Source organism: Limulus polyphemus, unplaced genomic scaffold (genome assembly GCF_000517525.1).
Source record: "Limulus polyphemus unplaced genomic scaffold, Limulus_polyphemus-2.1.2 Scaffold1797, whole genome shotgun sequence".
NCBI classification, from domain to species: Eukaryota; Metazoa; Arthropoda; class Merostomata; order Xiphosura; family Limulidae; genus Limulus; species Limulus polyphemus.
In genome coordinates this window covers 90,756-104,523 of record NW_013667407.1, presented here as the reverse complement: position 1 = coordinate 104,523, position 13,768 = coordinate 90,756, and the positions used below count along the sequence as shown (strand labels likewise).

The following is a 13,768-nucleotide window of genomic DNA, read 5'->3' as shown; positions in this document are numbered from 1 at the left end:
ATCTTAATCATATACACTAAGAAAATAAAAGGTGAAAATTTTTATATTGAATTTTCCGATATTTTTTTATTGGTGACTAAGCAATGTATCATAGGAAATATTAAGGCTTACCCCTTTACCACTTAATGCTTACAGACTCTTTAACTTTTAGTTTTATAGGTAAAACTGGTAACATAAGGATTATTCAAAATTTATTATGCCAATCCAAAGAGTTTAATATTCATCTAAAGACTATAAATTATAAAACTGATGTTATTAAAAAATAAAATCAATATTGTACAGAAAGCACAAATGTTCTAATTGGTTGTTACATATTTTGATATTAAAGCCTTCTTTGATCATAACAAAAACAATGAATCTTGCTGATGCCCTAGAAAAACAATTTTTTACTATTATATCAATGTCTAGGTGTTATGAATGGATAAAGTCTCTACAATCACCTTCCCTTTTTAATGGTGCATTTTACACACAATTAACATAGAACCTGTTGTGCTAATATGCATAACTTTTTTTTTCAGCTCATCTCTACAGATTTATTTTATTTGTTCAATATGGACTAAATAAAACTACATAAAATTATTAACAATTTTTTTTTATTTTGTTGTTATCAACTATATGTATTTCATTGTTTTTTGTGCCCATTTAGGAAAACACTCATCTAATTTCATTAAACAAATATGTTCTCATACAGTTTCAATATTTCTTATAGGTATCAGTTTACTAGAAAATATGATTTAAAAACTGAAAATTCTCAAATATGAAATATTAAAATTACTTGCCTTCCTTTGAAAAATGCTATATAAAAAATGGAAGAGTAATAGTTGACAAATTGTAACAGGAACATCTTAAAAGTTAAGCTGTTGTTGTATTCTGTCTGTGTTCGATACATTTCTAGAAAATTTGAAACAATTATGTTTTATCCATTCAGGTTAAACAATAATGTTCATCAGGTGTTAGATAATGTCTACAATATGGCATTATATAAACAAATATTTTCAAAATCATAACTTACTTGCAATAAGAATTCAACATAACTTTCATGTATGCAATGCAGATTCATTACAATTAAAATTACTTGAGTAAATTATACAAGAAATAAAATCCATTAACATCTGCTCTAATGTGTAACTTAAACATTCTGATAAATTTTGTACAATAATTTCTAATTTTTTAGAAATATTTCCTGTACAACATACAAATAACATAAGCATCTTCTTAATTATATACTGTAACATGTCAGTATATTTCAAGCACACCCTATCCCACTCACTTCTTTCTAAAAATAACCTGAAAAACTTTATTTCTATATTTTGCCTGTTAATTATATTTACATGAAAATCACAATTAGTATTCAAATTAAACCCAGTGATCCCAGAACATTATATGTCCTTCTTATTCACTTCCTATCAGAAGTTTTAGACACTGAATTTCTTGCAGTGGTTTGTGAGTATAAATTATAATGCATGCATACAAATATAAAAGCATGATCAAGAAATCAAATGTACACTGGTCCATACAAGGACTACTAGGTTGCTGGCTTTTAATTAGTGTCAATGACAATTAGATAAACATACTAAAAGCCATTTATTTCATACACCAAACCATGTAAAAAGATCAGGTAACATAATTATTCAGCACCAGCTCATTAGTTGGATGAGAGATATCAAAGATTAATAGTAGTAGTAATTTCAGTTTCTTGTGCTAATCTAAAAGAATTGTGATTTGTTAAACCCAATACTGCTATGCATCCAAATACATGAATCAGTATATGAATCCATGTTTAGTTAGCAAAACAGTAAGGCTTAAAATCAGAATTTCAACTACAGCAGCACTAAAAACGAAAAGTCAAAATGGTAGTAAATTTTAGTTGTATGGTATAAGAAAAAGAGAGCTAGTATTAATAAGGAAAGAAAGAATATTAAGCATAGTTTTACAAAAATTATAGAGGCACAAAACATGTAGCTGAAAATAAAGCACCAAATTTTAAACAAACATATCTAGACAAATGCATAATGATAAGGACATCTCTGATGACTACACTAGAACATAACAGAGCATCCACAAAGGACAGGCAATTAAAGCATGTACCTGTGAGACACCTGATTTTTTTCTTGAAGTTAAAGTAAAGAACTTAAAGCAAAACGAAAATATTTAATTGAAAAAGTTGAAGTGGACAAATCATGCAGATATAAATAGCTATATGAGTAATGTGCCTGAAGAAGACATAGCACTAGCAGCCCATAAAAATTTCAAACATAAATGAAAATAATATAGTAGTAATGAAACTTGTTATAGCTAAATAAATCCAGAGAAAGTAATAGTTGGCAATAATAAACTAAAAGAAATGTCAAGTCATGTGAGTACACATATAAGCGGTATCTGGACTGTGACAAATTAAATACATATTCACATTGGATGAAACATGTTTACTCAAATGTCTCTGAAACAAAGTCTGGATAACCTATGATTATCATGCTGGTGATACAACATTTTAAATATGGGACAGAGCATGTTTCAAAAGTTTTCCAAGGGATTTATTATGGTTGCATAACACATAGTAAAGACTACATTCAAAGAATTGAAAAAAAAATGACAAAATGAGCTGCATATACTAACAGGCTAACATTCTGACACCACTATACTATAAAGAAACACAAGTTGGTTGTCAATAAGGTATGACTTCATTAAAATGAAGCAACAGTCACACATCCATGTAAACACATGCGTTTACTTATGCTATGTCAATCAGAGACATCTCCCATGGAATACTATACCTCTGACTTGCTGAAATGGGTCCTCAGAAGTCATTTGTACTCATTTGATGGACAAGGGAAAGCATGTAGAGAGAATAGAAGAATAATGACATTTATGTACTATGCAAAGAGCTATGCAGTAAAAATTGCACTATATTACAATAATTCATTACCAAGGCTATCAAACAGAACTCCTGCAGAAAAAAGTGTCACACTTTAAGAGCTGAATTAGGCTTGATTTAATTAAAACTATCTGTCTACAATATCAATAGTGAAGACTCCGTGAGAAAGAATATAAAGTTGCTTGGCTAAGTTAATTAGGTAGCCTTAGTTCAAGCCCAAAAGTGGCTCAGCTGAAGATAGTCCTTAGAAATGTGAATAAGGAACAGATTTTATTCTCCAGTAAGATGAATTGAAGACTACAATAATAAGTAGACAGACTTTATAGTCATTAGAAAACATATATTATACTGAGACTGTTGCTAATAAACAGTTGGAATGTTACTTTTTAATGTGTATTTGTTTATCTACATATATAACATTCTTTTTCTCCACATCAATTAACTCTGTAATTAGTCTTCACATACACATTCTTCAAGTCAACAATATGTAACCTGCTAACAAGTGCAAATAAGTTATTTTGTTATGACAGTGAGACAAAGCCTAAACTTGTTTCCATAATGTAGTTTGTCTATTACAGTCTAAAAGTCATTGCTAGAACCTCTGCACTAGCCTAATCTAAAAATTACTCCTCCCATTTGACCACAGAACATGGCTTGATTCTTAAGGAAGTTACTTTTAAAAGTTATATCACATCTAAAATAAAATTAAGACTGTTAAAAGATACTGTTAAATGAGAAGTGTCTGAACTTAATTAATGAATGAGCCTTCTTCCATAAGAATACTCATTTTTGTAAATGAGTTACTTGTGTGTTTATATTATTGTTGTAAGCTATATTTTCAATGCAGTAATTTACAATACCTAAAAAATTCATGACAATGTTAAGATATAGAAATTTTGTAGAATTTGGAGAAATTTGAGAGTACATTAAAAATACAAGTAATCAATGTGTGAAGATTCAACCAGTATTCATTGAGTGTTTCAGTTCAGTGTTAGATGGAGGGAGTTATTGCATCTATTCAGTTACTCAACTGAAATTCAATATTTCATACTGATAAAAAATCTACTCAGTTCTCCAAAAGAAATTTCTATTTTACAAAGTTTTTAACTGTACACCATCTTCAGTGCAATGTTACAAGCACAACTTAAATTTTTCTTCTTCAAAATCAATTTGAAATTTTGCAAAGAAATTCTTTAAGCAAATTATACATTTATTAATTAGAAGTAGGTAACATTAGTATCACAGATTATTTTGGAAATGAAAATGTTGTTTGTGAACATAGGCCTACAACTTGTGTTAAAGTAAATGTAGCCTGTAGTATACATTATAAAAGAAGTAAACTAACCAACAGAGAATTCATACTGAGTTGACTGTGAAATGGGTGGTAAATGCCCATTAGAGAAACACTTGTAGAAATATATTGATGACTATACAATCTATTAGGTCATCAAGAAATTAATGTCACGTTTTGGAACACTTTCATTAACCACCCCCCAATAAATGTACAATATATATTATAGTTAAACGAACTGCCTAAATATCATGTTAGTGTAGCCTATATAATGTGTAAAGTTTATTATACTCTAATCCCTTATAGTTATGGCACACAACGAGACACACATTCGGCATGTAATGCTGTTTGAACACAAGAAGGGAAACAATGCCTCTGTAGCCATAAAGAATATCAAAAAGTTTATAGAAATGTTTTGAATGTTCGTAAGTGTCAACAATGATTCAGCAAATTTCGTTCATGTGACTTTAGCCTTAAAAGCTGTGATGGCACGTTTGAAGCAACTCAAGATTATGGAGTTGGGTTGGGAAGTTCTCCCCCACCCACCATATTCTTCAGATATGGCACCATCAGATTACCATCTTTTTCGTTCACTGCAACACCACCTTAATGGGAAAACGTATACAAATGTGGAAGGCGTTAAAGAGAACAACAACATGTTTTTTGCTTCAAAGCCAAGTGATTTCTTTAATCACAGCATTAACAATGTGATTGTAAGATAGAAATGCATCATAAGAATAGAGACTATTTCATTTAATAAATTTTTTGTTTTGATATATGAGTTGTTTAGGTTTTTCATCAAAAAAAAGCGACATTAATTTCTTGATGACCTAATATTTATGCAGCTCAAATGTAAAGGATGACATTTTGAAAGTCAGAAGACTTTCAGATTGTACAGTCAACAATATACTTCTACAAGTATTTCTCTAATAGGCAGTTGCTGCCTATTTCACAGTCAACTCATTAACTAGTTATTATTATGTGGAATAGATGTCAAATTATTTTCACCAAGTATTTTTTACAGTATCCTCCACCCAGTGATAATATTGTTTGTTGTGATTTTAAGAGAAGTTTTTGTAGTATAAATACTGTCTCTGTGTTCATATCTATTTTATGTAAATAACTCTGAATTAGCAGAACCTGTAATTTCTACAAAATGTATTGCCAGTATTTTAAGTAAATATACTTATAATAGTGGTTGGGACAAAGCTTATCACCATTTCAAAAATATCCACCATTACACTGTTTGCTGTCATAAATCACTACTACTTTTTTTTGATGGAATTTAAAATGTCTGGTATCAAAACAGAAGAACTTAGGTTGTACTTGCAACATTACACTGAAGACAGTGTACAGTTAAAAACTTTATAAAATAAAAAAATCTTCAGGAGGAGTGAGTAGTTTTTATTAATATGAAGTATTCAATCCAATATATATTGCTTAGGCTACTAACATACAAACTCACCTAATTCAGTCAAGTAAATAGCTATTCTTTGATACATCTGGAATAAAAAAAAAGACTCCAATGAAGAAAAATTATAAAAACATCCTCAATTACAGAAATGAAAACAATTACCAAAAAGGAGAGAGAACCTAAGATATAATTATCCTTTTACAAATTCAAATTTTATTTCAAAACATATTAAAATGAATACTTATATCCATCAAAACTATTAGCTATTCTCCCTTGTTTAATGGGGAATATTTGTATGATGTGCTAACTCTCATCGATGTGACAAGCTAATGTAATTAATGATGTGCCTTTCAAACTTCTATAAAACAGCATTAGCCATAGTATTTTTCCCATTTAAAATCATATATCCATCCACAAGAACCTAATTCATATAAAAAAATGATGTGTCCAATAAAATAAACCTTGTACAAATCAATTAAATAGCATTTTGCTTTATAAACATAACTGTTGATAAAGTGTCAGGAAAAAAAGGGGTAGTTATTGAAAAAACAATTAATGATATAAGTAAAGAGAGATACAACTCAAAGTGAAGATGTGTACAGGATTTCAGATTTTCAACTTGAAGACCTTCCAATGTAATTCTGGTTGTTGTTACCAAAGAAACTCTCAGACAAAAAAAAAAACTAAGATGGCAAGGCCATGAATAAAGGTCAAAAATAATTTCTGTGTCAATGATGAAAGATACAGAAATTGCACTTTATTGAACAAGATATTGCCAGAACAAGTGAGATGAAAGATGAGATAGAGAAACATCAATTTAATGAACAAAATATCACTGGAAAGTTAGAAAGAAAAAAATTACAACAAAGATACATGCCCAAAAAGAAGAAAAGGAGGTTAACATTTTCCTACACTCAAAATGTATTTCTGACAAAAACCTCCTCTCACATATAGCTTTCCTGATTCAGTATTGCCCTCTATAAGCAAATGCTTTAACTCACCACTAGCCTTGAGATTGTTTTTACATGTGATATTGCTGTACTGTTGCATGCAAATAAGCATCTTTCGGAAATACATTTGCAGTGCAGAAAAATTCCAACTTCTGAGATGATATGTAGCCTTTGCTCACATATAGTTAGAAATTCACATTAAAGTGGCGGATTTACTGGTGCAAACTTTACCTAGATGAATCACCTTCGGGATCCACCCAAAGGGAACCCATGAGTGTGACACCCTTTACCATGGAACAGTAAATGGGAATACCCATGGGAGATTGCACCTTGTTCTACCACTATTTGTGTAGTGTGGCTAGAGCATATCAGACTGTACTTGATGGGTCAACTCTAGTCCAAAACCATGCAGCATTGGAAATAATCATTTGGTCCAGGGTAGGAGAAGGGTCTGTTCTCTCTTCAATTCATGTCCAGTGAAGCAAAATGGGAATATATAATCCAAACTGCAATTGAGTGAAGACATAAGTTGGCTAATCTTGCACCAAACAAACACCAGACCACCCAGATGGGTGAACTGTACTACATCAACAGAACACCACTGCTCTACACTCTAATGAGTGAAATTGGTCACACTTGGAAGGAATCCTCCATGGTCCATCACCGCTGTGGCTATAAATTGGTGAGCTGTAAGAATTCCTGTGCTTCACTAGCAGAAAATGGGGAGTGAAAGCACATTAGGGAGCCCCAAGGAGCACAGTATCATAAAAAAGTGCAACAGGTGACCATGAAAAACCCTTTTTTTTTAATGTAGGCCAGCTCTGAGTTTTAAAATAGGTATGAAGAAGAGGCAGGAATCCCCTGCCTGCTTTACTCATGATAGTACATCAGTGGGTATGACCTGGGTCAGGTATTGTTTAAGAGAATGAGCACCACAAAGATACCTCTAACAGTCTTGTGGAACACTTCATTTCATAAACAAGCACTATTTCAGGCCTTGATAGCCTTACACTGTACAAATTTTGGATAAGTACACCCTGGCAGGCACCATTTGTCACTGAGCAGGAGCCAGTGAGGCATGGAGGACCCTGGGAAGATAGGAGAAAAAGAACTAAACCGGTCACAGCCAGTAAGAAGTGTGTAGAATGGTGACCAGAGGCAGCCTGATGAAAAAGAAATGGCTAGATGATGAGGATAATGTGCAACAAAAGTGTGAAGAGTTGTCTATATGCCAGACTGAACAATGAAAGGAAGGCTACATGCAAAGATAGTCCTGAATGTTTTGCAAGGGACTGGACAAATCTCCCACATGAAGTCAAAGTGATGACACAGCTGGATGGAAGAAAGAGGAATGAGACTGAAGGAGAAGAGTATGAGATAAAGGAAGAGGAGGAAAGGACTGTAGAAGGCTCAAAAGAGGAGATATCCAAAATGGAACCACAAGAAGAACCCAACAAGGGGTGTCCTATATGAAGGAGAGAACATGAGGGAGGAGGTGAATAGGGGAGTAAGCAGAAAGAAAGAGTTTAGACCATTCCTGATGGAATGTATCCAGTCAGAACTAACGGATGCAGAACAGGAGACCAGAAAAGGGGAAGTTTGGCATTGTGATACATGTCAAAGGCATCAATGAGAAAAAAGCCACTGCAAAACCTAAGGATTGAGGGACCACTCCATAGGAGAAAGTTTGTTGTTTCTCAAGAGATGATCTACAACTAGATTCAGGACATCCAGTACATGAAGCCATCAGTCATACTTGTTGGGAATGAACCCAGAAGAAAAGGTCATTGGCATAGAAAGAGAGAGGGTGAGACCAAGTACCCCATCTCATCATCTGTAAAAAGATGGAGAACCAGATGAAAAGGATGAAAAGAAACACCTTCTGTGATAGTGGTTCTGTTGAGACATCAAGTGAAATTAGTGTGTAGAGAAAGAGGAAGATGAATGAGGGAGAACAAGAGATCCCATGAGAAGTTCCATTGATCATGCAGAATCTACTGCATACCACATATGTGAATACAATCCAAGGAGATAAGGGATCCCATAAAACCAAAGACCCAAAAACAGATATAATCTCCCACATAGGGAGAAAAGGAGAGGATAGAGCAGTGGAAACCAATTGCTCCATGTCCCTCAAATGAAGTGGAGAAGGCTGAACCTTGCTGAGAAGAGAATTGAAGAACATCCCCAAATAAACAAGACAATGACATAGAAAAAGCTGTATCTTGTGTATGAAAGGAAAGTTTTCTTCAATGGTAGGTCAGATGATATCTCAAGGTTACAATGTCCCTTATTTTTTAATGGGTATGATTAGTCATGTGGGTACTGCTAGTTGCCCTGCATAGGTCTGATATTACTGATTTAACTAAGTAATGTGAAGTTTAATCGGTCTGTAGAGAAAGTATTATAAATTCAGTAAAACAAGTGTTTGTTGTGTCAAACAAATACGTACACTGTGTTTGTTGTATAAAACAAATACAAACACTGTGTTTGTATTTAAATAAAGTCTGTTCATTGTATTGTTGTATAATCATGTCCAGTTTCTTTATTTCTTTCTCATGAACCCATTTACTCTCAGAATATTCAGAATTACTTTCTAATAAATATCTTTGTTGAATCTCTTGTTATTCTATAGGCCTATCTTGTTTTAAGAGAAATAAATTTGACCTGAAAATACTTCAGTGAAGTAAAACCACAGATGTAAGTCAGTAAAATGCTTGGGTGCCAAGCCCATCTAAAGCTTTCGGAATACTACAAGGGGAGGTAAAGGAAACAAAAATCAAATTACTTCCCCTAAGCGACTGTAATCACAGTATAAGTTGGAAATAAAAATCAAAATGCTATCTAAACAAAAGTATAAACCATGTACATAAAAGTACACTAGATGGCACTATATTATATGAAAACTTCTCAAAAAAACTATGGTTTTTAGTTAAAACTTACCTTCCTGTTACCAGTGGTTATGTGCAATATGAAAATATCAAGTGTTTCTATCTTCTTGTAATATTATAGTATTTATACTGAATTTATAATTTGTTCTGTGTCCCTCAGTGGAAACAGCATAGATAGCCCACTATGTAGTTTTGCAATAAAACAGCAACAATAACAATATTTATTCTGTATGTATCCAGGTTTCACGAGAAAGCTATTAATGTTGACTTCTTTCTTGCTGTTTTTATTACTCTTGAGTAAATAATACCTGTTCTGGCCATGGAAGGTGTTGTTGCAATACTGCACATTCAAAGATGTCAACAGAAGTACCCTACAATGATTGTTTAGGTGATATTTCAAGGTTACAGCCTCATACAATTATACAGCCCATTGTACATCTGAATGCTCACTGATTGGCTTATGGGGTCACTTGACCTATGACACCATAGTACCACAGAATAGCGTCCAAGGGTGGATAGTGCCAAAGTTTGCCACAATGGACAAAATAGACATTTCCCAAAGTGTGGGTCATGCCCCCCAGATGAGGGGCACAGCAATTAGAGTAGAGTAAATAATGCAAAATTAAGCATCTTAAAATATTTTTAAAAATGAAAATAGTAACTAATTACTACAACACAAATAGCACTTTTTTTATCCGTGTATTATTTCTCATCAATTAACTTGCTTTATCACTCATTAAAAAAAGGTAGATGGGGGTACACAAGAATCTGTATATATTAAAGGGGAGTGGGGGGGGGGGATGACAAAAGTTTGGAAAACACTAGACTAAATACTTCCAAAATTTCTAACTAGGGGAGAAAGAAGATCATCTATATGAAACATCATCAGTAATGTGGGCAGATATTTTATGCAGATTGCATGCAAACTAACTGTCTGAACATAGATGTCAAGTTGTGTCATGTAGATTGGTTTGTTTTGAATTTTGTGCAAAGCTGCATGAGGGCTATCTGCACTAGCCATCCCTAATTTAGCAGTGAAAGACTAGAGGGAAGGCAGCTAGTCATCACCACCCACTCTTGGGCTACTCTTTTACCAACGAATAGTGGGACTGGCTGTCACATTATAACAGCCCCATGGCTGAAAGGGCAAGCATGTTTGGTGGGATGGGAATTTGAACCCAAGATTTTCAGATTGCGAGTCAAATGCCCTAACCACCTGGCCATATCATGTAGAATGCCACTATACAGTGCCCCAGCAATTGGATTTCAATGTTTCCTAAGCTATAATTATATCATAATGAACTTTGTTTGAATTTGAATGCAAAATTTTCTGACACAATATTAGTTTTAAATTATCTTTACAGTCAAATTTCTAATATAATTTCATTTTAATATCCATTTAATAAATGAAGAACATAATGTTTGAATTTGTAAAATTAATTGTTACATGTTGGCTAATGCTGTTTGAATACTTGTGTGGCATACTTCATGATTATCCATACACTAGTTTAACTTACAATCTATGTAAACGGCTGTTTTCCACACATATCTGTTCACAAAACATTGAAATTGTATGTGCAAATAAAAACTGACAATATGATTGTGTATTGAATTTGTCATTATATATGGTAACATACACTGTTTAAATAAGTAAAATTAATATTTCGTTTTGTCGAGTTTTGTTCATTACACTTTGACTATTTGTAGAGTGTACTTCATTATTTACTTGTGTAATTATACATATATTAGTTTAATTTACAATCTATGTAGCTCTGAAAAAAAGTGTTTTCCAAATACATTTATACATGATAATTCAAACTCTAGATATTTATCCTATGCATCATACTCACATGATCATCCACACACTAATTTAACTTATAATATACACAGTTATGAAAAGAATTGTTTCTTGTCATGTTACCATATTTTCACGCAAATAACCCATGGGCTATGTGTTAAATTAATTTTAAAAAATGCCAATTACAGGGTGTGCTCGTGTGCGAGTAATACAGTATTTTTTTTGTTTTTAAGCCTGAAATCGCCAATTTTCTATTCCAAATATTTATTTATGTTGTTCTTGTTCATGTTTAACATGTGAAGAGATTCATCAATAGGCCGGTAAGTCTGTTAGCAATCCCAGTTATTCTCTGGTCAAAATTCATATTTATACACTTTTGACTGTATTTATAAATATTTGAATAGATTACCATTGTGACTTAATTACTTGCTCACATATTCCAAGATGAGTAGGTTTTACTTTCAGTGTGTCCCCTAGTGTCACCATAACCTTTAACCTGTGATTGACTTCACCAGTAATTTTTATAGTGATTTATAATCATCTAGACGAATTCATAAAAAGATATAAAATTCAACAGCCAACATGGTGAATTTAGTTGAATGGATGGCAACTGCCTGTTGTAGAAACACAAGTATAGAGGACAACATTTGGAAAGTCTACTGCCTTTCATCTTTAGGTCAGTGTGTGTATGATTTTGTCAGTCTTTATAGTATTCTGGTGGATTGTGGAAGACATGTTCTGATTGAATGACTTTTCCCTGTTTCTGATTGGTGAAAAGACTTCCTGTAGATTTAAGCAACAGTAGCCACAGGTTACTAATGTCTAATCCAGAATCTCTGTTTATTGAAGGTTTTATTATGTAAAAGAATTCTTTAATTTTTTTTTGTCTTCCAAAATTTGTCTGTATCTCTGGCAGGTAATACGTGCCTAAAAGTTTCTTAGAGCACTTTTTTCCTCAGGTGCAGGGTATACCAGCAGGAGGGTTATTTGTGGGAAAATACTGTATATAGAAAATTTTCAAACTTTAGATATTTTCATCTGAATCACATAAACTAAACTTAATGCAGTATATCCAAATGCAAAATAGGCATTATCATGATACATAGCAGTTTCCATTCTTAGGTCCTATTACATCAGATTTTACCCATAAGCTTTTGATATTTTTATTTTTGAGACATTAAGAATTTCTTTTAATCTAAACTAATGGCAAACAGATTTTGTGTACCACCGAACTTTGACCTTAATGCTCAGAAAAATAATTCTTCTCACTTTACACAATGTTTTGACTTTACATTTCAAAAAATAACTATGAGGCAAAATCTTTAGTATATACCAGATTCTTCTCATTAAAATATAGATTGAGGTTTTGCAACTTAAACATCAATGAAATTATTAAATGATTTATGGAAATTAGTGATTCTTAATGTAGTAACAGAAATACGATAAGGTCACAACATGATTCATTACCTTTTACTCATGTTTTACAACAACCACAAAGACTGTAAACTTAATCTAATAATAAAATATTTGAACGAATTAAAATTATTATCCCATCAAAGCATCAGATAATCAATCTAATTTCCCATAATTATCACCCTAACATAAAAGATAGTTTTCTTATGATTGAATTTAAATCTTGACTTTCAATTTATAAACTTTCTACTTATAATATTCACTATAACTATTTTTCAATTTTATGGTGCTTCTACTTAAACATACCCCAGGAGCTGATTATAACTGTTTTTAACAAATTTTGCTTTATACATCTAGTTTAAACTGATTTCTGCTCAAATATCAGATAGGTCTGCTTAACAATTGGAGGATCCAACAGGAGGTTTACAGAGTAATCTGAATTTGAAAACATGATTGTGTTTTAAGCTATGCAAGAAATAAGGAGACCAGACATGTTTGATGTTATGTGAAATGATCCTTATAAAAAACCAAAGCAAAAAAACAGCTTGAATAATTGCATAGACATAAGACAATCACTTTACCACTGGATCTTTATATAGATCATCAGCATTCTTCCATTGAGAGGAATATATGGAGAACTAGTCACTACAATGCCAAGTAGAACATTCAAAGTAAACAGGTTTTGATCTTATGAGAAACCTTGTGTCCTTTCTTTGTGATATTGTCATTCTCTCACAGTATCCTTGAGCTGTAACACATACAGACATCATCCACTTGACCAGTGAAGGACATTGCAGCCACTGACCCTTTCTATCCTTTCTCTGGCAGAGTAGATACTATCTGCTATTGAGAATAAGACATAAAGATAACTAGAACAGAACAAATTCAGTAGTTTTCGGGACCACATGTTTATGCCAAAGGTGCACAGAAACAGACAAAAGAAAAGCTTCAAAAATTTAAATATATCTCTAAATATGGTGGAAAAACATATGCCACATATCACATTTATAAGGCCACCATGGTTTTTGTCACCGATATTAATTAAATCTGTAATACATGGAAAAATTACCTAAATGATTAATCTGTAATCAATTATTTTAAGGTACTTCAATACTATATATATATATCCATGTTAA

General features: G+C 32.4%; 1 protein-coding gene across 2 annotated transcripts in view; it reads right to left on the bottom strand.

Annotated features, from left to right (window-relative positions):
* Window positions 1-13,768, bottom strand: part of LOC106464968 (anoctamin-5-like) — a 122,350-nt gene that overhangs the window by 26,430 nt on the left and 82,152 nt on the right. For both annotated transcript variants that reach the window (XM_022392776.1, XM_022392777.1), the window contains exons 21-22: window positions 5,632-5,668; window positions 780-891 (exon numbers count right to left, since the gene is read on the bottom strand). In XM_022392776.1, the coding sequence (XP_022248484.1) occupies window positions 780-891; window positions 5,632-5,668 (149 nt within the window). The remainder of the gene's footprint in view (window positions 1-779; window positions 892-5,631; window positions 5,669-13,768) is intronic.